Source organism: Mytilus galloprovincialis, chromosome 9 (assembly GCF_965363235.1).
Source record: "Mytilus galloprovincialis chromosome 9, xbMytGall1.hap1.1, whole genome shotgun sequence".
In the NCBI taxonomy this organism is placed as follows: domain Eukaryota; kingdom Metazoa; phylum Mollusca; class Bivalvia; order Mytilida; family Mytilidae; genus Mytilus; species Mytilus galloprovincialis.
In genome coordinates, this window is record NC_134846.1 from 32,345,063 (window position 1) to 32,372,318 (window position 27,256).

The 27,256-nt window shown below is 31.8% G+C and overlaps 2 protein-coding genes across 4 annotated transcripts in view; one reads left to right on the plus strand and one right to left on the minus strand.

The window, feature by feature from the left end:
- Positions 1 to 27,256, minus strand: part of LOC143046532 (uncharacterized) — a 102,353-nt gene that overhangs the window by 45,818 nt on the left and 29,279 nt on the right. The gene's annotated exons all lie outside the window — the stretch shown is intronic.
- Positions 749 to 17,250, plus strand: LOC143044826 (uncharacterized). 3 transcript variants are annotated; one of them, XM_076217005.1, is made up of 12 exons: positions 749 to 1,556; positions 3,329 to 3,387; positions 3,605 to 3,691; positions 4,145 to 4,216; positions 5,265 to 5,330; positions 6,477 to 6,746; positions 7,769 to 7,988; positions 8,531 to 8,631; positions 9,247 to 9,790; positions 12,223 to 12,509; positions 13,310 to 13,505; positions 14,087 to 17,250. In XM_076217005.1, exons 1-12 carry the CDS (start codon positions 1,157 to 1,159, stop codon positions 15,079 to 15,081), a joined length of 3,297 nt encoding a protein of 1,098 aa, XP_076073120.1. In that variant the 5' UTR covers positions 749 to 1,156; the 3' UTR covers positions 15,082 to 17,250. The 3 variants fall into 3 exon arrangements, with proteins under 3 accessions (XP_076073120.1, XP_076073122.1, XP_076073123.1); XM_076217008.1 differs by lacking the exon at positions 749 to 1,556 and adding an exon at positions 2,091 to 2,154; XM_076217007.1 differs by lacking the exon at positions 4,145 to 4,216.

The window sequence follows — 27,256 nt, forward strand, 5'->3', positions numbered from 1 at the left end:
AAAGTCATGCAAATCCAATATGTGGCTATATACCATTTACAAAAATAAATTATCATGTGTAAGAATGAAAAATTGTTTTCGATAATTTTGTAATAACAACTTAATAAGCGGCAAAACATAACAATAAATATAAGTGGTTGTAATACATTTGTAATAGCTTATATCGATTAGTATTCATACCATTATTATTATGATCGATGCAATGATATTAATATAATATGCATAATGCAGGTCTGTACTTTTACACTTAAATTGCAATATTTACCTACCTGACTTCGTTGTTGCATCTTGCTTAGGTTCTATATTCACATTAGATGCTTTTGTTCGTATCCAATCATTACTTCGAAACCAATGACATTTGACATTCTTTTCAAAATTGCAGGTAAAATCTATATCTAAAGTAGCAAAAATAAGGAACGTTTTTATGTAACTATTTCATAAATTTTGCAAAAGGGGTCACTAAAACACCGCTAAGGACCTCCTTTGCACACAAAGGAGCACACTGTAGCACAAATGATCAAACTGGAGAGTAATAATAGCACAAAAAAACTTTAAATGAATGTATTGCAAAGGAAATATTATTATTTCTGAAGAAAAATGTAAAAACAAAATCATGAAAATTGCATATTTTTAGCGTACGTCTTGAGGTAATCCGCGATACCGGATCTGAACCGACTGCATATGACTTTTATCAGGGTTTATTTCATAGCTCATGATTGTGAATTCATATTCAGTAAGCAATTAAGTACCAGTCCACCTAAGAATCATGCAATATTTGAAAAATCTGCTATATTGATTTTTTTCATAGAAGCTGTTGGGGGGTTTGCATTTGTAGATTAATGTTAAATAATGATTTCTGTAAAAATTTTAGGTGAATATATAGTATCCTTTCTAAGATATTATCAGATTTAAAAAGGTACTGAATGCAGTGCATTCTATGTAAAAATATGATAATATTATTTTTTATTCCCAGTCCTTTTAATTGATATTTTTTATTTGCCTGTTTAAATATATCTGAAAAAAAGAATAAATCATATTCAGAAAACTTGGACTTGTCAAAATAAAGTAATTAAAACTATGTTTTTGTTATCATTTTTTTACTGCAAATTATCTCCCCTTGAAGAACTCTCTAGGTCTCTATGGAATGTAAACAACAATGGCAGACGACACTGATGAATATTACAGATGCAGTTTTTCAGTTTTTACTGATACTAAATGTGGTCTAGCTTCACATTTTCCTACAGACAATACTAGGGTTTACATTAAGGATTGCCATAAAAACATTTTGAGTCATCTGAGGTCATTGAATTTAAGCCAATATTCTGAAAGCCTGACAGAAGGTCAACTTATTTGCCACAGAGTTGGAATTTTTAATTCGAGTCCCTTTCTATCGGTTTGTCCATCCCACCGATTTTCCCTTGGCTTGTGCTGGAGAAAGAGAACACTTTGTGCATTACCTTCACATACTGGAAAATGCAAAGCAGACAGAACAGTCACACCAACTGTCAGCCGTGGAATTCTGTCACAGAAGGGACTACTGATTCCAGTAGGGTCAGGTGAGTGCAACAAAGTAAATCTCCTGATATATCCATGATTTTCAAAAGATAACAAACAAAACAAAAAGACCCCCCTTTCCCCCAGGTGTGACCCTGAGTCTTAGGTCATTCAAACTTACTAGCGTTTACTTAGAGGTATAGGGGGAGGGTTGAGATCTCACAAACATGTTTAACCCCGCCGCATTTTTGCGCCTGTCCCAAGTCAGGAGCTTCTGGCCTTTGTTAGTATTGTATTATTTTAATTTTAGTTTCTTGTGTACAATTTGGAAATTAGTATGGCGTTCATTATCACTGAACTAGTATATATTTGTTTAGGGGCCAGCTGAAGGACGCCTCTGGGTGCGGGAATTTCTCGCTACATTGAAGACCTGTTGGTGACCTTCTGCTGTTGTTTTTTTATTTGGTCGGGTTGTTGTCTCTTTGACACATTCCCCATTTCCATTCTCAATTTTATTTTACTATAATGTCAATTTCAATGAACATATTTTTTTTCGATTCACCATTCATGTAAAGTGATTATTAGAGAGTTCCGAATGAATATGAAGTCAATAACTTGACAAAATTAGTGTTGAAATTTTGTGGAATTATTTCTAATTTGGTTAGTTTTTTGTATTGAAATTATTGTATAAACCTTCCGTAACTTGTCTGAGTTGTATTGCATAAGTTTAAGAAATTTTTTCCGTGAATATAATTGTCAAAGTCCTCTCTGCATGTTATATTTCTATGAATAGCTATTTCACAGGTTGTAACATGCGAATCAATAATTACATTTTTGATTTTTGTTTACAGTCTTGTTGCTCTGTACTACTACTAGCACATGACTAGGCATAGTTTAATAAGGGTGGTAATGCCCTTTACCATCAGCTGTCAAATTGGTTAAAATTTTACTGTGATTCGTCAAAATATCCTTATCCCGATATGCACAACAGACTACAAAAAGCATCCTGCTTTCTATGTCATGTATGTCAGTCTAAGAATGAACTAAATTTATAATTTAAAAAAATTGTTAAACAGGGAAAAAACCCACTTTTCCCCATATATATGTTTTACATTTCAAGATACCCTCCGAATGCAGGATTTGAAGTTTTATATTAAAAAATATTCAGGGGGATATGCATTTAGATCACATTGTGATCTTCACTAGTGACCCTGACTTTGCATAATAATAATAAATTCTATATTTTATATTTATATACTGACTTCTATCATTTTTTTTGCATCTTGATAATAAAAAATAAGAAAAATAGAAAAATAATTTAATGAAAAGTTTGAAACATGAATGTTGAAATAACAAACAAACAAAAAATGGCTGGCCCTGGGGTCATTTATTATAGGACTCGTTTCATCTGTACCAGAACATTTTGCTATCTACCCTCTGCAGTGTTCTGATTGTGTCCTTATTTGAAAATATTGCCTTGGTGATTATTTTTTTTTGGGGGGGAGGGGTTTAATAATTTGAATTGCAGAATGTTGAGTTTGAAAATTTCTAAAAATTCAGGATCACAAGAATTCATGTTTTTAAACCCTGGTTTTCAGGACCCTAAAATTAACCAGTACTCATCGTAACCCCACCCTCTTATATTATAAAGGGTTATTGCAAATATAAATATAGGTATGAATCACACGATGGGTGTCGAATACATGCAATACAGTTATCTCCTAATTAACACATTTGATAATTTTATACATTGAATAATTCATTGCTATTCATTTAAAAAACAGTATTTATTTTTTCAACACATATAGTAAAAATCATATAATTATTTTTACAGTACTGTGCAAGAATTGTAAAGGAGAACTGACAGATTCCCTTACAGCATTTTCAGAAATGGTAAGTTAGAATTTAGAAATGCATAACAATTTTTTTAAAGGAGTTTTCATTCAATTAAATAGAGTGCAGCTTCTATAAAGTTCTATATATTTTCTACTGTTTTCACTCAGTAAACTTACTTTGCAACATCATTATGCTTTGAAATTTAGTATTTATCTGACATGTGTATAAATCCTTAGTAAATTGTAACTATTAATAATAGTACACTTTCATGCAGGTTGAAAACGGTTGCAATCTTGATGATGGATACTCTACCAGATGCAAGGGAGAATGTGAAACAGAAAGTACAGAATTAGATAATTTGGTAAACAATTTTTGTTATACTATTTGACACATTTCAGAAATATGATGCCCAGTAATATATTTCATGAAGCCTAACAATATGCATACAATGTGTTGTAATATAACAGATATTGTGAAACTTTATGATTTTGACGCAAAAATCAAAACATGATATTTAAAAAAAGTTGAAACCAATTGCACACATACATGCATGAACTATCTACTTGGACAAACTGAAACTTTTATAAACATAATTACTTCTAAAAATTTTGTAACATTAATTTTTATAAAAATAGAATATATATCTATACATGTATATGATTGAGAATTGCAACATGAAATACACGTAAAGGAAAGTTTAAATCAATTGAAATATTTATCAGTTATTGCATTACCAATTAAGTCTTTCACTCTACAGGGGGTTAATTGTAACAAATATTATCACTTTTCAATTTTTTTTAAATCTATTTTTCAGGGTGAGACAAATAGCACATATCTACAGGCTGATAATATAACGCCAACTTTAGGCAATAAAAATACTTGTGTGGTAAGCATAGTTTTATTCTTGATATGATATTATTGAAGGCAGTCAGTGTACATGTATGTTTGACAGTATGACATGTCAACTGTCGTGTATTTGTCAAGTAATACAATACAACTTCATTCGGCATCTTAAGTTTCCGCATTTTGGCACTATGTTTCTGCATTAAATTTCCAATGTTTTCCACATCTCTTTAGTACTCTTTTCTACATTGTTTTTACATTGATTTTGTTAAAGGTTATTTACGTTTCCACATTTTTATTTTTAATGTATGCCTCTTCCTTTAGTCAAATTGTTTCCCTCCTATTTGACACAAGTGTAAATTGATTGCTTGTTTGTTGCTAAATAACAAATATTTTATGCATGTTCAGTCAAACACAAGTTTAAAAGTCAGATTTATAATATAAAAACGAAGGGTTGTGATCCACTGGAGTTCAAATCAGTGTGAAGTAGATGTAAGCAATTATAGGCAACCTGAAGACCTTCAACAATGACAAAACCCGATATTGGAAAGTTGTCTAGAAATGGCCTGACATGAAAAGTGTGAAACAATTGAAACAAAAAAACAAATGGTAAAGTTATACACAGTTAAGAATATGACAGGGTTGATATAGAAATAACAAAAATTTGGTATGATGTCAATGAGCCAACTATCCACAAGAGACCAAATTGCACAAATATACTATAATAAAATAAAATCTTACCGTATATATCATTATTACAATTTTTGACATGTGGAAAGGTGGTTTCTATTTATTTCGGAAAAGTAAGGTACTAAAATGCGGAAATGTGAAACTGGATTTTTGCTAAAAATGTGGAAACGTAATACGCCTACTTAATTGTAGACATAAAACCTGAATGTCTGTTGCTATTGTCTTGGCTCACACGATTGTTGATATGTCTGTTCACAAATTAACATTCTCATTTATTCATCTGAAACCCATGCTCCATTATATAACTGATATTTGGTATGAATTTTAAAACGCATAATTAGGTAACAATACCTCCAAGTGCAAAATATATTGATGTACTTACGTATGTATATATATTTTAGGTAACTGATGACAGTCTATATCTGCCAGTGCTAATTGAAAACAGTGAAGTGTTTGATGTGATTACTGTAAGTAAAAGCTGTGCAATAACCCTACCATATAAGATATCTTATAAAACCAAAGTATATCATTAGGTTCCTGGTTCAATTCCCGTTTGGGATGAAAATTTCAGGAACTCAATTTTTGGCTCTACCTTGACACCATTTGCAAGTATGGTCTTTAGGAACGATGATAGTCCGTAGAACAGGGACGATAAATGGCTGACCCGTGTTAAGAGAGAGAGCCATATCTCCTGCACGTTAAAGACACCCTTGTAGATTTCGAAAAAGAGTAGGCTAATGTCGCTACAAGGCAGCACTCGCACCCGCAAAGTGGAAAGGGATTAATATAAGTTGCAAAACTTGTTTCCCAATCCACTATAAATAAATATGTTTAAACTAAACTAAACTAGCTAAGCTAAGAATTTATGCCATTACTATGCATCTGTTGTGGTAGTAAATTATAAGAATCTTCCCCTCTGAAACTACTGGTCCAAATACTTTCAATCTTTAACAGAATGTTCCTTAGGGTATTTAGTTTACAAATTGTATCCTAAGTTTATATCTATCAACAAACACGGTAGCCATTTCTAAAATAGAAAATTAGGGTCAAATATAGTTTTTGGCTAATATCTCAAAAACTAAAGCATTTAGAGCAAATCTGACATGGTTAAAATGTTCCTTAGGATAAGATCTATCTGCCCTGAAATTTGCAAACAAATTGGACAACCATTGTTGGGTTGCTGCCCCTGATTTAATGATTTTAAGAATTTTGCAGTTTTTGGTTATTATCTTGAATATTATTATAGATAGAGATAAACTGTAAATAGTAGTAATGTTCAGCCAAAATAAGATCTACAAATAAGTCAACATAACCAAAATTGTTGATTGGCACCTTAAGGAGTTTTTGCCACTAGTAAATTTTTTTGTAAATTTTTGTCACGTTATTCAAAAATCTTCTCCTCGGAAACAAATTTGCAAAAATCCTTCAAATTTTAACCTAATGTGCCTTACAGTATCTTGTTGATAAATGGCATCTGAAGCTTTGATCTATCAACAAACATGGCTGCTTTTGCTGAAATGTTTCATGACCAATATTGTTTTATCATTTCAATTGACAAAGTTATTGCCCTTAAAAGTGTAATATGTCAGTACAATTTTTACATTTATTTTCAGCCTTTCAATTCTCAGTCATCCTCACAAATATCTTCATGGAGCCAGGAAAATGACATACATTCTTTGAGTTCTATAAACAAAGCAATGGATATATTAGGCCATGGAAAGATAAGCCCAATCAAATTCCAGGTTCGAACTAATATAGAAGATCTAAAACCATCAACCTTGAGATATTTGAAAAGAAAAGCAACCACAACAGTTCATGAAGCTTTAGATTGCATAGCACCAAGTCAAGCCAAGAAACTACTCCAGTTACTTCATATTGATAAAGTATGTATGTCAAACTATATTCTCATGCTGCACTAGTGACTGTACACAGCTACTTTTGCATAGGTACTATTTCTGTACTAAAAATCTGTAGTACTGGAAATTTACTTTTAAAATTCTGACTACTATTTTGTGACTTTAAAACTATTGTTATATTTAGGTATCTGTATTTTACAGTACTTGATTTGTACTTGAAATTTAGGTACTGCAGATTTTTGGTTACTACCGTTACATTTTCAGCATTTTGAAAGTTTTTCTATTTCAAATCTCTTAAAATTATGATTTTCAAACATGGAATATTGTATTATTTCTGTACCAAAATATTTAGTACAAATCAATTACTGTAAAATACATGTACCTAAACATGCTAAATATTACAATAATTTTAAAGTAAAGAAATAGTACTAAATATTAAAAGTTAATGTCCAGTACTACATATTTTTAGTACCTATGCAAAAGTAGCTGTCAGCCTGACAGTGTGTATATATATTAAAAAACAGAGGCTCATACTTGTCTGTTCAGTTTGGTATGAAATTAGATCCAAAGTTTAATTTGGATATGTGTTTCCCATGGACACTTCTTTAATTCTTTAGGAAAGGAACAACTCATATAGACTTCATTATATCAAAGTTAAGCCACAGGCTGTACATTTATTTTATTTTCTTCTAATAGGTCAAGTGGGGCACATTTTTAATGTCTTTATGGAGACCTGCAATGACCTAAGGCTTTGCAATTGATTTGCTGTGGATTAAATTATGAGTCGATGCTCATTATTCTTACTTTTTAATGCTGAATCATATTTTTAAAAACATTTTTGGAAAAACACTGTATGTATGTGTTTACTAGAAACAGAAATAGTCCTAAGAAAAAATAGAATATATACATAAGCCACTCCCCCTTTGTTGCATGTTACTCATATGTATTTCACCTTTTCACCATGTGTGTGGTGTCAAAGCCCTTCAATGCCGTTATATATAAGAATTTACATAAAGACATCCAGAAGATTATTTTTTTATTTAATGTAGGAACCATCGAGAAGAACAGAATTATCAACTACTGAGGATATCAAACTACAGCAGTTGATAATACAACTATATAATGAGTCGTCAGACAGAAATGCCAAGATTCAGCTCTTGTCAATGGTGTCCGATCTGTCATCAAAAAAAGCACTGCAGGACCTTATTCCAGGGATCTCACAGTATGCTCTTGACACAGCCAGACAACATGCTGTTAAACATGGAAAAGGTAGGTCTTTACTTATTAACTTAGTTGCATTAAAGCCTAGTATAGCATTAAAGCCTAGTATATGAAAGTCTAAACGTAATGAATCTACTGTCTGATGTATTCAATCACTCACATGACTCACCCCTAAACTGAGTAGAAATTTAAAAATAAGCTTAATTATACCAATAATCACTATGTTCATTTGAATTTCATCAATTGGATACAAACACTGAAATCCAGGGGACTAATTTAGTTTCCAGAAGCATAGCTATCATGAAAATTGAAAAATAACATTTTTTATGCTTGTCTTGTGAAATTATATTTTTTTGCAGGCATCACAATACAAACTTTCACCTTTCAAAAAAAAAAAATATATGTGTGTCTGGCCATCACTGTATTGAATTTGAATTTAGAGGGTATAGTTTGATTCTTATATGAACATTTTGGTGAACAAAATGTACAGATCTCTCTGAATTGATGTAATCCAAATGATAATTTGGTGTTGCCTTCTTATTTTGCTTATATTGTTACATATATGTTATAGCTTAAGAATGCTTTTGCAGGTGTTCCACTACCAAAGAAGGAGAAATTTACCAGACAGCGTATTGACACAGGGAAATTAGACCATGCACTTGACTTTTTCTTTGACCCAACATTTCACCAGGTATAAAATTTAGGTATTCAGTAGTTTTTGAGTAGTCAATTATACATATGAAAAAGGAAGGATATTTGGTAATTGCGAAAAGAAACAAAGTATTTGACACAGAAACAATCAATCTAAATTATAAGGAGACATAACAAACCCACTGAAAATACAGGGTCCTGGATTGGGACAGGCACATACATGTAAAGAAAAATGGGGGAGGGGGGTCAAACATTTTTTAAAGTACTCAACCCTTCCCTACATTCTGTGCAAAAAAATTTTTAGGATCAACAATACATATTTATTTGACCAGGACTAGATTCAATAAGCCTCATTGCATTAAAACACAAATATAAAAACAAATGTTAACTGTCAGCCAGCTCATAGTACCATACCTACTACTAACTATTTATTTCCAATCATGGGCCTGTGAGAGGCATAATGCATACCAAGATTATGATATATGGTGACAAATGTAAAAGGTGCGAAAAAGGACTACATTGTTTTATCTATATAGGAACAAAATACTGTCAGTTATAAATAATATGGGCATACCACCATCATATTTGTATTATATAAAAATATTAAAACTGTATTATATTTATGTAACATAGCTCAACTTCTTATTTCTTATAGGTATCATCTTTTGGAACAAAGGAATTGAAATTGAGCTCAGGGGAGGTATTACAGATTCCTGAAGTTGTGAGGACAGCCTGCCACTCTAGTATTGTAGATACCTATATGTCATATTGTAAAGAGACAGAATTTGAACCCCTTTCAAGAGCAACATTGTTTAACATCCTAAGTGAGTGTCCAGCCTCTCACCGTACCAATTTGAAAGGTCTTGACAATATTGCAGCAGATGGAGTATGTGCTATGGATACACTAATAGAAATTGTTGCTAATTTTCAAAATTGCTCTGTAAATCAGAATACAAATTTCAGTGATATGAAAGAAAAGCTTATCTCATATAAGCTCTACCTGAAGACTGACTTCAAACATCATGTACAGATGAAGGATCAATGTTCTGACCATTGTATACAATTCGCATTGAGTGACCCCACAGAAAAGAAATTGGCACGTTCTTGCACTGACCATTTGCATGATATGAAGTGTCCAAGATGCTGCCTTTTACCTGATACTGTGATAGAACTAAAGAGAATAATATCTGAATTCACAGGTACCCATATGGACCATAATTTGGTATTCGGCCTTTGGTTTCTTTTTGTATCCTTTTTTATAAGTTCTAAAACTTTAACTTTTATTCTGTGGGTTGTGTTGATGTTAGAATAGTATTAATGGAACAATTGAGTTTTTCGAGAAAAAATTAATACATTTTGATTCACTGTTTACGTGACAGGAAACAAAACAGGAAACCAATCTTTATTTTCTTTATTTTGCACAATATATTTCAAAAGACATAAATGAACACCATTACTAGTGTTACTTGCTTCATGTTAATATTTAAAATCTATTTTCAATGTTAAATTAAAGTTTTTTTTAAACGCGACAGGAAACCATAAGAAACCGAAAGCATTTTTTTAGTTTTATTTTATTGCAAAATCTGCTTAAAATGATCTGAACAGTATACTTTTTCTTAAAATCCATCTTAAATGTAACAGTATTATAAAAGTCCTAAATATGTGCTTGTTTTGAAAACAATTAGTACAATTTATTCAGGAATTTCCATATTTTCTTCATTGATACAGGATACCATAATCGTTGTATCTTGATGTTTTAGCCAAAAAAATGTATTTATATTTGGTTTTGAAATTCCAGTTATATACAATTTATTCCAAATCATTGGTAATGTAAAATTCTTTAAATCCAGTAAAGAAAACAACTTTTAACTTGGAATTAGCATCTTTAAAATAGGCACCATGTGATATTTGTGACCTGTACACCATCTACATGGTTTCCACATTTTAACCTACTTTAGTGGGCTAAAATCAATAAAGTACTTCCTTTCAAGTCATGCATGGTAAAAGTTTACTTTTCCTTTGACAAGTTTATTGCGTTTCTGATAAGTGTTTGCAGAACATGAATAAAAAAAATTAATTAAAAATTGTGACAAAGATACCAACTTTGTACATTCCAAGTGTAACGGTACATTAACATGTATTTTTTATTAAATTATCTTTATTCACCTAAAATATCCAGTAATATTTACTGTTGAAGCTAAATCAATCCAACGAACATCGGCACCATGATAGGAGACGTAATTTCGATTGAATTTTCCAAGGACCCTTTACATCGTTATTGGGAAACGAAGTGTGTTAAAACGTCGGTCAAATCTGAAATCGATTTTGTCAAGTCATTGGGCATTTATTTTCACACAAGATCGTATATAACATTATGCACATAGGAAAAATAATAGACCCCCGGCGCAATCTCTTTGAAAATTGTATTTTCCTTTTTTAAACAAGACGAAACAAGCCTACAGATTATGTTTGCTTACATCCCGTTGGAAACAAATACAATGTTTAGACCTAGTATTTCGTATATCCGGCTGTAAGGGCGTGATCACATGTTAGTCACATGTTTCACGTATGACCGGAAATGATTAGAACTTAACGACAAAAACAATTTTAATAAATAAATGGACTTCTGTTTCGAGTGAAATGTAACGCATAACGATAACGTCATTTTCTAACTTAATTATTACGAAGAACAAAACAAGAATGTAAATCATCTTTGATTTACCTGTTTGAACATCTCGCGAGAGTTCGTATTTGCATATTGTTGCAAAGAATTCTTTTACAACAAAGCAGATTAAACCATCTAAAATGTGCGTTACGAAATGGGAAACCAAAATAACGACAGTGTTCTTACACCTGCTACAGAAATACTTATAGTTCTCCGCATTTTCTTCTCACTATTCTTATTGGTCGATGTTCTTTGTTATTTTAAAGCAAAAATTACGAATTTGCCGGTGACGATTATCTATAAATTAGTCAGCGTTATGCACTTCGGACGCGAAAAGTAACGAGAGAAACGACACACACATATGGTCATATAATCTTTGAAATTTGTTAATTTCAATTTTTTTTCTAGGGAAGAGTAGCATACACTTGTATGTTGATAAAAATAATGGCATCTTTAGATGTAGTTACAACTTTTCTTACAGTAATTCACATTTTATCACTTTTCTATAGTTATAGGAAACGGAGCCCAATAGCAAATTATGGTCCATATACAAAATATAGTTATGAATTGTTTTGAAGCTAATTTACAGAACTTGTTTAAAAGTTAATGTGAGCTTTTCTCGTTACTAGTACCTATCATCCCTCTATTGCCTAACCACATCTTCTATAGAATGACAGCCCTTTTTTTAATAGTTCATTATGTATGCAAGAGACCAACTTGCTAACAAACTGAAAGGATGTATTAAAAAAATTATGAAGAAAATATCGAAAAGTTGTGTTTATGTATTCTACATATGTTACCAACTAGATTTGGTTGTCGAATATATTCGTTAACGCTAATGATACTTATTTCAGATGAACCCACCAGCCATCCAAGATGGCCATCATACATTTTTTGATATAGCATTTTATTGAAAAAATTGTTTAAAATCTTGCCTTAAACCACTGAACTATTATTCTATTTTAGATATATCTGAAGAAGAAAGAACAGAGTTTTTGGTAGATATAGAGACAGCTGAAGGGAAAGTTCTTGACTGGAAAAGTCATATTCTTCGCTGTGTCAACCAAGATAGGTCTCGTTTGGAAACCTTACAAAATCTCACAGAGGGTGATGCCATGATTGTTATGGACTGGGCGATGAAGTTTCTGCCACTTCGCCATAGAGAGAAACAGAGTGACTTCTTTGGCCAAAAGGGATTTAACTGGCATGTCATTGTTGTTATCTTCAAAGATAATGACACTTCAACACTGAAGGTATTAAATTAAGAAGATTAATGTACTGTTTTACCAACATACAAAAAACAAGCTTCGCAGAGCGCAGCTGGATACAACCGCAGAGGTCCAATCGAGAATAGTTTGGCTAAATGGACACAATATTCAAGCTTGATACAGGTCTGAATTGGATCTTAATTTAAAAATATTTGACACATGTATTAGAGGTTTCTGTCACAGAATATATATGTAGCCAATGAACATGAAATTGGTAAATGATTTGAATTTACTATCAATTGAAGATTTCCTGTGTTTGTGCAATACACTGTGCTGTTGTGCAATACTTTGTAAATTTATTTTTTAAGGAATGACTGTAATATTTTTTCTGTCTAAGAAGAAATAACATAAAAAATTTGGTGCATAGCAAGTTATTTAACAGTGTTCACCACTTTTTTTTATGTTATTTCAAATAAACAGAAAAAATATTTCAATCATTTCTTATAATTTTATTCTAAATTCCATTATAAACTGTAGAAAACCATGAAAAAATGTTGATGATGTCACGGTCACATGACTAAATTATGTCTATGGGCTGATTACAAAATAACTTCAGAAGATCAGAAGACATGTTACATCCAAAATTAAAGTTTTAGACTATATATACAAAGAAATAGCAAAAAAAAAACAATTTTAAGAATAACCTGAAATAAAAATTAACCCCCCCTTTCTCATCATATTTGTAACAAAACATAATTTACAGTGTCTTTTCGTTGTAGTGTCATACACACTTATAATCCATGAATAATAAACAATAAATATTTATATGCTTTTTTCATTTTCAGCATAGGACATATGTTCATACAATTGAATCAGCAAAGCAGGATTGGTATAGTGTTACTTCTGTGATTGAACACACTCTCAAAACCATTAAGGACCAAATGCCAAACATAAAAAGTGTTGTATTGAGGAGTGACAATGCAGGATGTTACCATTGTAGTAATCTGTGGCATTCTTTACATGGAATATCTCAGCGAACAGGTAAATAGACCGAAAATACTTTTATTCATGGACCCCAGTTTTTCGTGTTTTGAAGACAAATTGTTGGTTCAATCAAATTTTTATTTTGTGTTGATTTAAATTTATGAAAAACAATCCATGAATACTATGGTATATATATGTATTTGGGTGTTAAGTATAGACAGCTTTTGCTGTATTTGTATTTGAACATTAATTATCAATGAAAAGTAATACTTTAAAATTGACACATTGAATACAGAATTTATGAACAGGATAGTGGTTTATCGTCATGATCGTAAGCTATTTTTGAAAGGTTTTGCATGATTAAATGCATACCCTGTTATTTTTTTTTGGATCAATATGCTTGATTAAAATTGAGAATGGAAATGTGGAATGTGTCAAAGAGACAACAACCCAACCATAGAACAGACAGCAGAAGGTTACAGGTCAACAGGTCTTCAATGCAGCAAGAAATTCTCGCACTCGGAGGTGTCCTTTAACTGGCCCCTAAACAAATATATATACTAGTTCAGTGATAACATATTCATTTTTATCGCAGATTTTTTTTTTTTTTTAACTCTTTTTAAAATATTTTCTTACAGGTGTATACATTAAAGAATATGATTTCAGTGAAGCCCAGAACGGAAAATCATATTGTGACTCAAAGATTGCACATATGAGAGGCAAAATGAGGAAGTATGTTTTAGAAGGTGGAGACATCACATCATCTACAGAAATGAAAGAGGCTTTGGATGTGTGTGGAGGTGTGTCAGGCTGCCAAATTTCAAATGTTACCATTAATACTGAAAGTCAGACTAAAGACCAAAGTCAACTTAAAGGAATAACAAAATATTCCAATGTGAAGATAGACCATGATGGTAGACTAACATGCTGGAAAGCCTTTGGTATTGGAGAAGGACAACGTATTACCATGTCATCATTTAACCAAGAAGGTACGAATTTGAATGTTCTTGAGGACTTTTCCTTACCAAAGCACATAGAGGGATCCATCAAAACCTCTAACAGTATTGTGAATGAACAACTTCCTAGAGAAGGAGATTTATACTGTCCAGAGATGACTTGCTCTAGGAAGTTTAAATCTTACTCAGAGCTGGAAGATCATTGTTTTGTTGGTGATCATGCTTTATGTCCAACTCATGACCTCATCAAATTGCAATGGAAAGGTGTGTGTTTAGACATTTCTTCATGTTCTATTAAAACTAGAGAAGGATCATTGCAGAATGGTGACTCTACCTTACAGACTGGATGGGGATTGAAGAAGGATAGGAAATCTGTTCGTTTTTCATTGAAAATAAAAAACTACCTGAAAGAAATATTTGACTGTGGTGAAAAAAGTGGACAAAAGGCAAATGCAGGCAATGTTGCAAAAAATATGCGTATTTCACGTGACAATACTGGAAAGAAAATATTTTCTCCAAATGAGTATCTCCAGCCCTCACAAATTATTTCATATTTTTCTCGTCTTGCTTTGCTGTTGAAATGTCCATCAAAGAAAGACTGTGAAGTTTCAGATGAAGATTTAGAAAGTGCAATTGCATTGATTAACAGATCTGAGGCTTTAGAGGAATTGTTATAAATGAGATATAATGATGATGTTAAATTTAATCTGTTATTTTTGTAGGACTTCTATGAGGGTACACAGTAATCACATAATCATTAAGTTTTGGCCTAAATGTTATAATATCATATAATTATTATTTTCTTAATGGTCATAAATCTATTCCAAAAACTTATTTAATATGAATAATAATAAATATTACCCTAGATAATCATTTTATCAAAATAAATGACTGAATGAAAAAGATTATAAACAATCCAAAAGGCAGCATTTATCATTTGGTCCGAGGCCACAATTGTCGTCCCTTGATTTTTGTTGTTAACAAATATAGTCCCTAGTGTTGACAGTGGGTAACTTGCCATTAATTTTTATACCCCTTCCAAATTTATTTCTCCATGTTTAATGCCTTTAATTTCAAGTAGGGGGGTGAAATTACACTAAAAAAAATTATGTCCAGAATATTTAAGAAAAGTAGTGATTTGGTCCAGCTGAAAAAGGTTTAAAATTAGCACTTCGGCAGCTGTCAAAAGATTTCAAGACGCCCTAAACATAAAATTGTACACATTTTGAGTTAGAGCCGATGAAGTTTTCTATAATTTTAATATAATTTGTCCCAAAAGTAGTACAACACACTGTCAAAGTTTCTTTGAGAAAGCGCAGGTGGGATTTTTTTTATTTTCATTTATGCTCTAAAAGAAATGCACTATGAAATAATTTTGGTCTCAGACCATTTATACTTATTTTGAACATCTTCTGCAAATCTAGAACTTATTATTGTGATATTAAATGGAAAACAGTATAAACTCAGGCTAGATGTTGACTGTTCTCACTGTGAATTCATTTTGTCATATGATATAAGAAAATATCAGCCATTATTATGGAACCAAGTTATTTAGACTTATGTTCATCAATCAGATATTTGACCTTTAATAGATACATCTTATCAAATGTTGTTTTTCAATGTGAATTTTAGCTAAATTTATTGGATAATTTTCATAGTTGAATTTATTTAATGCAAACTTTTCTTCCAAGGACTATTGTTTTAGAATTTTAAGTAAAACCCATATCATCATACTGTAAAAAATATTTACAGGTATTTTTCTAATTCTGCAGAATTAGGGATTTTGATTTGTTTACATGACAACCATTTTCAATGGTTCCATTAAAAACTATGATATTGCTGCAATTAATTTTACATATTTTATTTGAATTATTTAAACAATACATTGAGAATTTGTATGTTTAATGCTGTTGGTCAAACTCCATTTTTTGTCACCATGGTAACCATGTATTTTTCATATTTTTCTAAAAAATCACAGAATTTTTCAAGTAAAATATTAATTTGGAGAGCAATTTGAAACAGATAAACATAGTTTTATATAGTTTTTTAAATTGTTGATTGATACATTCTACATATAAATCTTATTAACATTGTAAAAAGCATCTTTGAAATTTAGCAAAATTATGATTTAAGGCACTGACGCACATCATTTGAGAAAATTTGTTAAACTCCAATGATATTGTTTTTGTTTTAATTTTGTTTTTAAACTTTATTAATAAATGGTACATTTTGTGTAAAAGTGTATTGTTTTTTCAAGCAAATTTTGACACTCTATGATTAAATAAATTGGAAAAGATGCAAATTCAAGGAAATTCATAGGTGAAATCATCGTAATTTTTCTTTTGATATCAATTTAAATTAGTTTATGTATATATTTAACAATAAAATGTATTAACAAAAGGATTGCTTCAATTATGCTGAATATACCTGCAAAATTTTATTCATTTTTCAACAATACACGTAATAAATTGCACCTTTTCTACCTAAAAAATAAGAAATTTTGGTTGCTTAGCAACCAGAAATAAATTGGAGTCCGAGTGTTTTAAGATAAGTTTAGTTACATATCAACCTTATATTTTCTTATGAATAAGGTCAATAGTAAATAACTTGCTGGTAATTGTTGCTATGTAGATTTAAAAATTGGTCAAAACTTGAAAAAATGGGAAATAGCTAAATATGAAAAATGGCTCATTTTAGACCTCTTATAGCTTGGTGATGAAAAAAAAAAAAATTGATGTAAATGATTTTTTTTATTCATCTTGTATAATTGTTTTAGTATATAAATAAAATCTGAGTTCTAATAATTACATATATACTAAATTGATGAATAAAATATGTCAATTTTAGCCTTGGATTGTTGATTTTTTTACTTATTTGGTAGGAAATGTTAGATTTCAGTTTCCATAGCAACCATTTATTTATGTCCCAAAATATTTTTTCTGATGACTTATATCATCAATACCTTTCATCAAGTAAGTTTTCAACAGATTCTGAAAACCTCAGTATATCACCCTTTGCATGATTCTTAGGTGGACTGGTACTTAAGCAGTAGTTCAGAAATGTCAATTTACACTTTTATTAAAATCAAATTCATTCTGGACAAAAACAGTGTATCAATCAAAATGTTCGTACTTTATGAATCTATGAAGACAAGTTGTCACACGACTCAAAAAGAATCGGTAATTATTTTTAAAACTTTGAAATTTAAATGAATTTTTACAAGCAGTATTTCAAAAATGTCAATGTGTTCTTTGTGTTTTTAAGTAAATATATACATCATTTGAATCTTTTTGAGAGTCAAACCGTCCTAGTTAAAAATGCAAACTATAAAAGAACGTTCTCATTTATAGTTTTTTTCGTCACTCTTTTTGAGAGTCAAACCGTCCTAGTTAAAAATGCAAACTATAAAAGAACGTTCTCATTTATAGTTTTTTATATAATTTTGAGTGCAATGGTTTCTACCTTTTCACTTTTTACTTTTGTGACAATGTCTTTAACCTCCCCTTACCTGGCGTGATTTACCTTGCTTTTGAAGTTTCCTTAAGTTCTATTTTTAAATTATAATTAAGTACAAATAACAGTATTTGAAACAGTTTCCTTGTGTGCAAAGACACTGATTATAAATTGTACTCCTCTTTGTTAATGATATGACAAACGGTCCTCGGTCTTCAATTAGTTTGTATTTGCGGAATTTTGGAGAAAACTATTTTCATGTTTTAAACAGGCGGTCCAAAATAGGATGGGGACAAAAACAGGCAAATAAGTTATCATATTTCTGAACATTTAAGAATGTAAATGTATAATTATGATAGTAGTCAAAGGTACCAGGATTATAATAATAAACTCTTCGTTCATGATTATCGAAAAAATGACGTAATATTATTTCCGAATTTTGAACACGGCTTCGTCAATCTTACCGTTTTAATGAGAGTACATGTATTTAACACAAATAAATATTGTTTTGTATGAAATGACTTTATTCTCAATTTCATATACAATTGTCTGTTTTGTGTGCACTAATTAAACTCCTTTATGGTCCTATGCACATGGGAGGTCTTTTTGCGGTGTTTTATAGACTGTTGCAAAAGCTATTCCTTTTTTTCTCAAATTCAAGTACAATTTATTCAAATATGCTGTTACAATAACCATAGTTGCCCAAGTGTTACATTCTCACTACTGTCTAGAGACAATATGCTAGATAAATGTACTTATCAGAACACATAATTTTTTGATTTTTTTTTTATATCAAATGAACACAAAAGTCAACCACACCCAAACAAGTTTTTGTTTAATTAGATCTTTTTTTTTTTTTTTTATAAAAAATGTAAAATGTAATAAGAAGGTAGACATGATCACATCTTTTCTAGTTGGAAGTCATTACTTGACCTAATTATTACATATCTGATCTAATTAGTGTACCAGATTATCATAGATATCTGATTCTCTGTTTTGTAATTGATTTAAAGGTAAAACAATATTTCATTTTCAATCACAATATAATTTTCTAATAATTCTATTATAATAGCAAGTGATCAATATTGTCCGTTTGGTTGTGCGTATAAGGATATTGTAAAAATTTAATTTCCTTTATTTCATATCGGCTCAGATAAAGCTTCTCTAATTGGATAACAAGGGGCCACATGGCATTTCTTATTATTCAGGAATAATTTCCATCGGTCATTAACATAAAAAAACAGACCAGAAATCCGGTCGTAAACAGTCGTTCAGATGTTAATGACCACTGGAGCGTGGTTTCTCTGTTAAAAGAGATGACCCTTTAATAAAACATTTCCTTCTTCCAATTTTATATTGGAGTTGTAAATTGTTTACCATAGATTTTCGTTAATAATCTATTTAAAAAAAAACTTTATTGTGTATTCATATACAGCAAATAGCTCTTAAATGAATGACAGTGACTTATAGTATATAGTATCACGTATTCGCTCTTTCTTTAAAACTCGTACAAAAACGCGAGTTAGCTCTGAACGATTTGAAATAATGAGAATTGTTAAAAACATGGTTCCTCAATTAAATAAACATTATAGTTATTGAAAAGCTGGTCATTATAGTGATACATGAACTGACGTAGGACAGTCCATATTTTACCATAATGACCAGTTTTTCAATACATACTACATAATTAAAGGCCTGTCATAAATACCTACATGTATCACTACAAACCAGTAAACGTCTGAAATATCTGTACTCCACCTTAACGATTTTTAATAAACCAGTTTAAAATGGTCTGAAATTTACTCGATATGACTCGACCCCAAATTCTTAACCACACTTGACTGTACTGATTTGTACTTGACCCTTGTCTTTGCAGTTGCAATGTGAACTATATGGTTAATTTAAAATCATTTAACGAAACTACATTTAATACACCATATTGTTTTAATCCGACCAGAAATTACTTCCTTTGATCACTTGCTTTTTTTGGGCGTATGACATTTGCGCAGATTTAAAAAAAATATGAAAACCCAAAATTTATGCCGATTAAATTCTTTTATTTGCGCTGATTATGTACAGGTAAATTACAGATAAATTTTATTTATTTTATTATTATAAACCTCCTCTTCCGTTAGACAAATGTTCATAGTTATGTTATGAATTGTCAGTTAATAGAACTGTTGTCCCCTGCAATACATGTATATTGTTGTCGTTTTTAACTGGTTGAGGAAAATCTAGTTAATGGGCTAAAGACAGAGTATAAAAACAAATCATAGGACACGTCTGGTAAATGGTTATTGCAATATTTTGAGCTTTCATTCCTTCCTGCCAATAAAATCGATGATTGCTTCGCGTTGGACATTTTGTGTGATTCTTCTTCCTACACATGTCAAAATGATAACTTTTGAAATACCCGGCTTTGTACGCAAGCCAGAGAATGAATAGGTGTACTTCGTTGTTGGTAAGTCAACAAGCATAGACAAATTAAATTCAAGAAAGGAATATATCAGATGGGTAGCATATAAATACTCGGGAATAACAGATTTTTCTTGTAATACATTGTATTCCGTTTTCATGAATTTTAATGGTGTGCTTTTAAATGCTTACATTTTAATCGATGGTTTTATTTGATGTAAACAACGCGCTTTTATCTTTTCAATTAACTTACCATCCTTCCACCTTTCCGTAGTGATCAGGGAACAGACGTTATATACATGGTTAATTGACAATTCATAATATATGTACGACCGTCTAACAGAAGAGGGTTATATGATAAATAAATAAAAAATGTATTCACCTGTAATTAACCTGTACACATTTGGCGCAAGTGAAATGCAGATCGGCGAAAATACAAAACGACAGTTTTTTTATAGGTGGTATACAATTTATAAATATATAAATGTATGTTTATAAGTGTTGATGAATATGGCATGGATAATTATAATATGTTTGTTATAAAATTGTGGTTAAAATGCTATGATTATACCTTTTTAGGGGAATAGCTGTTGCTAAAAACAGTTCATAAATTGATGAAATACAATACTAGAAGATAGATAAAGAGATAGGTCAAGGTTTGTTAAAACTCGGTCGAGTAGTATGCAAATAAGGTCAAGTATTGGTAGAGCATGGTTCCGATTAGGTCGATCGTGGTTAAGTTTTGGTCAAGAATTGTTGAGACTATATCGAGTATGGTTCATATGCGTTTTAATGACTAATTACTGGTAGGGTAAATGTCGAGCACAACTACAGACTGTAACTTCTCACCATGGTTCAGACTACAGTTGAGTAATATCAAGTAAATTTCAGATCAATTCAGACTGGTCGATTAAAATAAGAACAGTCGAGTACATATATAGGCCATTTAATGCTTTTAATGGTTTGAAGTGTAGTATCACATTTCTCTCTTGTAGAACTGTTCACGAATCAAGTGTACTTTTATGAATATAAGTTTTAATTCCGGTTTTAATTGATACTTCTTTTTATAATCATAAAAAGGACGATTTGATGTTTCAGTGTGATTTAAAAAAAAAGTCTGTTACCTTGAACCAAAGTATTCTCAAATCGATGTCGTCTAGATCGGGTGTAAATATTGTTATGAATGAACTTCCATTAAAATTCTAGATTTATACTTTCGTGCAGAAATTTCTTAAATATCTCATGACCAATAATCAGTCAATACTGGAAACAAACTCATTTCCCAGCTAAGTTGTGCCTTATGTATGGTATTTTGATTAAGTATTTGTTAAATATCTTTTGGTTTTAAGTATTTGGAAGTTATTTAACGGTGTATAATTAGTCTAAGATGTAAAATTCAGTCACTGTCCCAGATTCAGGGGAAGATTGAGCGCTATCAAACATGTTAAACCCCGCCACCTATTGCATGTGCCTGCTCCAAACCAGGAGCATGTAGTTCAGTGGTTGTCGGTTGTTAATGTCTGTCATATTTGTTTTTCGTAATTTATGTTGTTAAAAATTAGGCCGTTATTTTCTCAATTGAACTGTTTCATATTTTTCATTTCATGGACTATTGAAGCCGACTATATCGTATGTTTTTTTCTCATTGTTGAAGGTTATATGGTTGCCTATATATAATTGCTTACATCCACTACGTTTGAACTTTGGGGGATAGTTGACTCATTTGCAATCATACCACATCTCCTTATTGACAAGTTGAGAGAGGGGGGACTTGTATTTCTTTGGAAAGTTTAAATGTTTTCCTCCCAGGTCACCAAGTTTGAATTGGATATTTTGACATTTTGCTGTGCTCTTGGATTGTGTTAAGATCCCCCGTGAAAGAGAGACAGACCAGGAGCTCCTGACTTGGGACAGGCGTAAAAATGCGGCGGAGTGAAACATCATCTGTTTTGTGAGAATTCAACCCTCCCGCTATACATTGTACCTCTAGCAAATGTAGAAAAAACGAATCAAAACTTGTTGATACATTTGTCTGAAATGAAGTATTCAAAAATAACCCATGATAAATACTTATTTAATCAAATAATTTTCACATTCAATGACAAAATCAGACTTGACAGTTTTTCTCTATTCCACAACTTCGGTTTTACACCGTTACTTTTCAAATACAATTTTAGAGAATGGTCTGTATCATATAACCTCCTCGTTCAATTCTATAAAATCAACAGATAATTTATTATTGATCATCTCTGCTTCGGAAATTTCTTCTAAAATCAAGGATCCTTAAGCTTTAAATTAAACTGACCTAGAGTTTTTAATGTCATTTGTCAACGAATTTGAACTTTTTCATTAGCCTTTTTTCCTTTTCTTATTATTGGTACGTCCAGAGTCATATATATGAGTATATATGTATCTGGCCGTATGTGTCCATCGTAAAGGTCTCAGTGGCAAAACTTTTTTTTTAATTATTTCTTTTCTGTCGGCAGTTTCTCGCCATTCATCTGTTTATAGTCATAGTGGGGGTTCCTTCTAAAATATATTGCGTCTGGAATTGTCGTATACATGCTAATATCATTAATTACGCGATATGCCTAACGGTAAAGCGACATCTATTGGTGGGGTGTTCGTTTAGGGGAGTTATCTTTTCTTATCTTCTGGTCACCAGACGATGAGAACAAGATGGGAACCAGAATAAAAAATTCATACGAGTTATCTCGCCTTGAAATGTCCGTAATTCTTGTACATGTAACAAATTGATTTGCTGACTCTTTGAAATATTTATGCCCCTCAGTATATCTCTATGTACATTTTACAAATGTTTTTGGTATAGCATTTTTCCTCAGCTTTCATTTCGTAAATTTGTTAAAAAAGATTTCAAGTTCAATAAATTTTGATAATTTTTTATTGACTGTGTCAGATTTGAGAGGCTCAAGTACGATATATTTAAAACTTGGATTATTACGTGTAGGAGGAAACAAATCCAACATTATTTAACGAAAACTGACTGCGAAACACAATCAAGTAAGATTAGTCAAAGTTTGTTGTTAACGCATCTATCATATCTAACCTGAAATAAATAATATGACAAGTGCATTTAAGTTTGCCTCATACATGTATCTCCACTTACACCAATTTATACTCCAATCGAAGCCAGTATTGAACAGCAAAATATATTTACAAGTACTTGAGGATGTTATTACGTGTAATTACAATATGTTGGGGATCAAATGCTGAATACCCTACTCTAAAATTATAAACACCTCTATTGTTTTTATTAATCATCATAGTGTTTCTCAATTCTCGATTTTTCATATCGATTAGACCGTTGGTTTTCTTGTTTGAATTGCTAAACATGTTAACACAAGTCATTTTTTAGCCCTATATAGATTTCAGTTTTGTGTAAGCAAAGACTCCGTCTTGAATGCATTACTTTGACTTATAATGAGCAGGCTATTATATCAACTTGGAATTTATTTTAGTAATGTAAATGTCATAGTTTCAATTAAATAATTAAAAATAAGTCCAAGTTGATATAATAGCCTGTTTATACGTGTAGTTTACTTTTAAAATTACGACTTGAATGTATAGTTGTCTCATTGGCACTCACGCCACACCTTCTTATCTGTATTTGCTTTTGTCCGGAATAGTCGGATATTGATGTGGTCCGTTGTACCGTCAAATATAGTTTTGTAGATCATGCTAATCTTTTGTCGTTTATAAAATTATCTTGAATTTATTATTTTGTCACATCAGAAAATGAACCTTTATTGCCATGATTTCGTAACCCATTCAATGCCTTATATTATTTAGTGATTGTGTTTGTCATGTTAACGTTGTTCTTGTTATCGCTATGCATTGTGTATGTACTCTTTTACTCTATGCATGAACAATCATAATAGAAAGATATGATACAGTCTCTGACTTGTTTGATATAATTCGTAAAATGCATTGAAAAATAGAATTGGTCTTTCAACTTGTCATTCTTACTTTAATAAACTGGATATGTAAATGCTTATATATAAAATAGTTATCGTTGTTATTACAACTTACCACTGCAAGCATACGAAAGCGTAACATATCTTGTATCTGTTATACATGTCGATGATAACTTAATGATTGGAGAACATGAACTTGATCCGTCACACTTAGTTTTTACTTCATTGGTTATATTTTCCATGAGAAAACATTTGTCACTGCAAAATTTTAAGAAAAATTTCAGAAATAAAACATTTCATTTTCATCAATAATATACAAAACCTTTCCGGTACAAAAATAATATGACAGATTTTGCATGGAAAGGAATTATTTCAACAACAAAAATTATTTTATATTTAATAGTTGGAATCGTTGCCTTTTTTGAATTTTGAACAATGAATTAAATGAAACCTGTATATCTACAATGAGTTTACTTTCATACATCAGGTCGATGCCGCTGTTGGTGTTGATTTTAGGCAGTGGCTATTCGTCCGGCTAGCCGGACAAATAGTCAAAAATGTCTATTCACCCGGCAAGCCGCACAAATAGCATTTTTACGGTTTTTCGCTATTTGTCCGGCCAAAAATAATTATAATGATGAAAATATACATGTAGCATCGTGTGTTGAAGGTTTTAAATAAAGCACGAGTTGTTTTAAAATAATTATATTGTCTAACATCGTTTTATGAAAAAGAACTCATTCTAATGAAAAGAACAAAAAACTATACATTTGATTCAGATTTTTTTTATTCTAATATTCTATAGGAATTTGGGTTTAGGGGGGGGGGGGGGGTAGGTTGTGATTCTCTCTTTTGATGTTCTGTCTATGAATTTCATGTAAGGTAAATAGTCGGGCCAATCATTATTGGCTTCATCTATGATTCCCAAATATCATGAACTTATTGTTTCTATGAAGTTTGGTTAAAGTAAGGTCCTCATATGATTATGCACGATTCTTCATTTAAATTGTTCTGCGATTCTAAATTCATAGGAAATTAGAGAAAAGGGCAGGCACGTGTAACCTGTCCCCAAAAGTAGGACTCTGTTTTCGATAAGATTTTTTTTAGAAAAAAATGTGTATTAGAAACAACAGAAAAAAAGGGGGAAACCCCAACCCTGGTGTCTTATTCTCAGTCAAGGCATATCAGTGTGTTCATAGATCTCCGTTGTAGTATAACTTGAAAATAATGCATTCAAGCAAGTTTGATATATACTGAGTGCCAATGAAAACGCAACACTAAGTTTTTTAGAAATAACTTTTTTATAAAAAATAATATTTTGTTTACAATAATTGTTAAAGACAGTTAAAGGGTTTATCCAAAGATAAAACTCAACCCAAAATGTTTAATTACCACGATTCGAATGCAATCCGGCGAAAAAGCTGGCCATGGTAATGTCTGAACATGGTTGTTGTTGATAAACGCAGTTGTGAGTCGTGCGGAGTGTGCACGAGCGTTATCTTGCTGAAAAAGATTAACATCTTGATGTCCAGCCATGAACGGTATAACGGTCGGTCGTAAAACTTCATCAATGTAGTGTTGAGCGTTTATATTGCCATTGATAGTGATGAGAGGAGTTTTATGGTTGAATGATATTCCTCCCCATACCATGACACTACCACCACCCCAACGATCTGTCTCTTGGATACACGAATCTGCATACCGTTCTCCTCTTCGTCTCCCCACACGAGTTCGTCCATCACTACGGCGAAGATGGAATCTTGATTCGTCCGTCCATAGGACAGTTGTCCATTGCCTGTGTGACCATCTCTGACGCTGTTGTGTCCATCTTAAGCGATTTTGGCGTCGTACTGCTGTCAGCATGTTACCACGGAAAGGCCTCCGTTCCCTCAATCCACTGCTGCGCAAACGGCGTCTTACCGTGTTTGCTCCAATTTGTCTCCTATGGACGCCGACAGTCTCCCGTGCTGTTTGGACAGCCGTACGGAACCGATCTCGCAGATGCTGAAGACGAATGAATCGGTCCTGCTGGGCAGTAGTTGCTCTCTGTCTTCCGGGACGTGGTCTATCATTCAAAGACCCAGTTTGGTTGAATCTTTGGATAAGTCTCGTAATTGTTGAGGCTGAACAATGCATTCTGCGTGCAATTTCACGACTTGAAATGCCTCCTTGCACCATGCCCCAAACTTCATGTATCTGGTTGTCTAAAAGTCTTGGCATCTACGGCTTAGTTTATTGCAGCGGCTAACAAAAAAGGATGGGAAAGTTCAATTCTTAAACGAGGCTTTCCAAAACACACAATGAGAAAATCACTCGTGCGTTAAATAGCGGTGCACTCGACTCATCCCCCTTTTTTGTAACCAAGCACGTAACTTTTTTTCTAAAATCATTCAAGCGTGAAGATTTCGAAAGAAGTCTGACGATTCAATTTCTATCCGATATAGGTAATCATTTAAAAAAAAATAATTATATATTTTAAAATATTTGAAATTTACAAGTGTTGCGTTTTCATTGGCACTCAGTATAGTATTTTTTTCCGAATGCGTGTTGCCTCCATAAGGTTAATGGGGGTAAATCATCAATTTCACTTTGATTTAAGGCTTATTCCTCACAGTTGACATGTACACGCTATTGTTCTGGAATCACTCCTATATACATTTGTTTAAAGCAATCATATTCTCTCTGGTTTTCTCTATTACATCTTTAAATATAAATCACGATCTTCAATTCTTAAAACGTCAATTGCATACGCTCGTGTGTTATTCGACACCGCGTGTGTTATCCGACACCTCATCCGGGACACTTTCCGCGTCACATGACACTTTTATTGATATTGAAGATTTGTGCATCCGCAGACGGATGGCCGGACGAGTAGAGATTTTTAACTACTCGTCCGGCTAGCCGGACGAATAGACACTCCGTTGATTTTAATCCCCATGGGTATTACCAGCACAGTAGTCAGTATATAAAAAAGAAGATGTGGTATGATTGCCAATGAGACAACTGTCCACAAGAGACCAAAATGACACAGACATTAACAACTATAGAT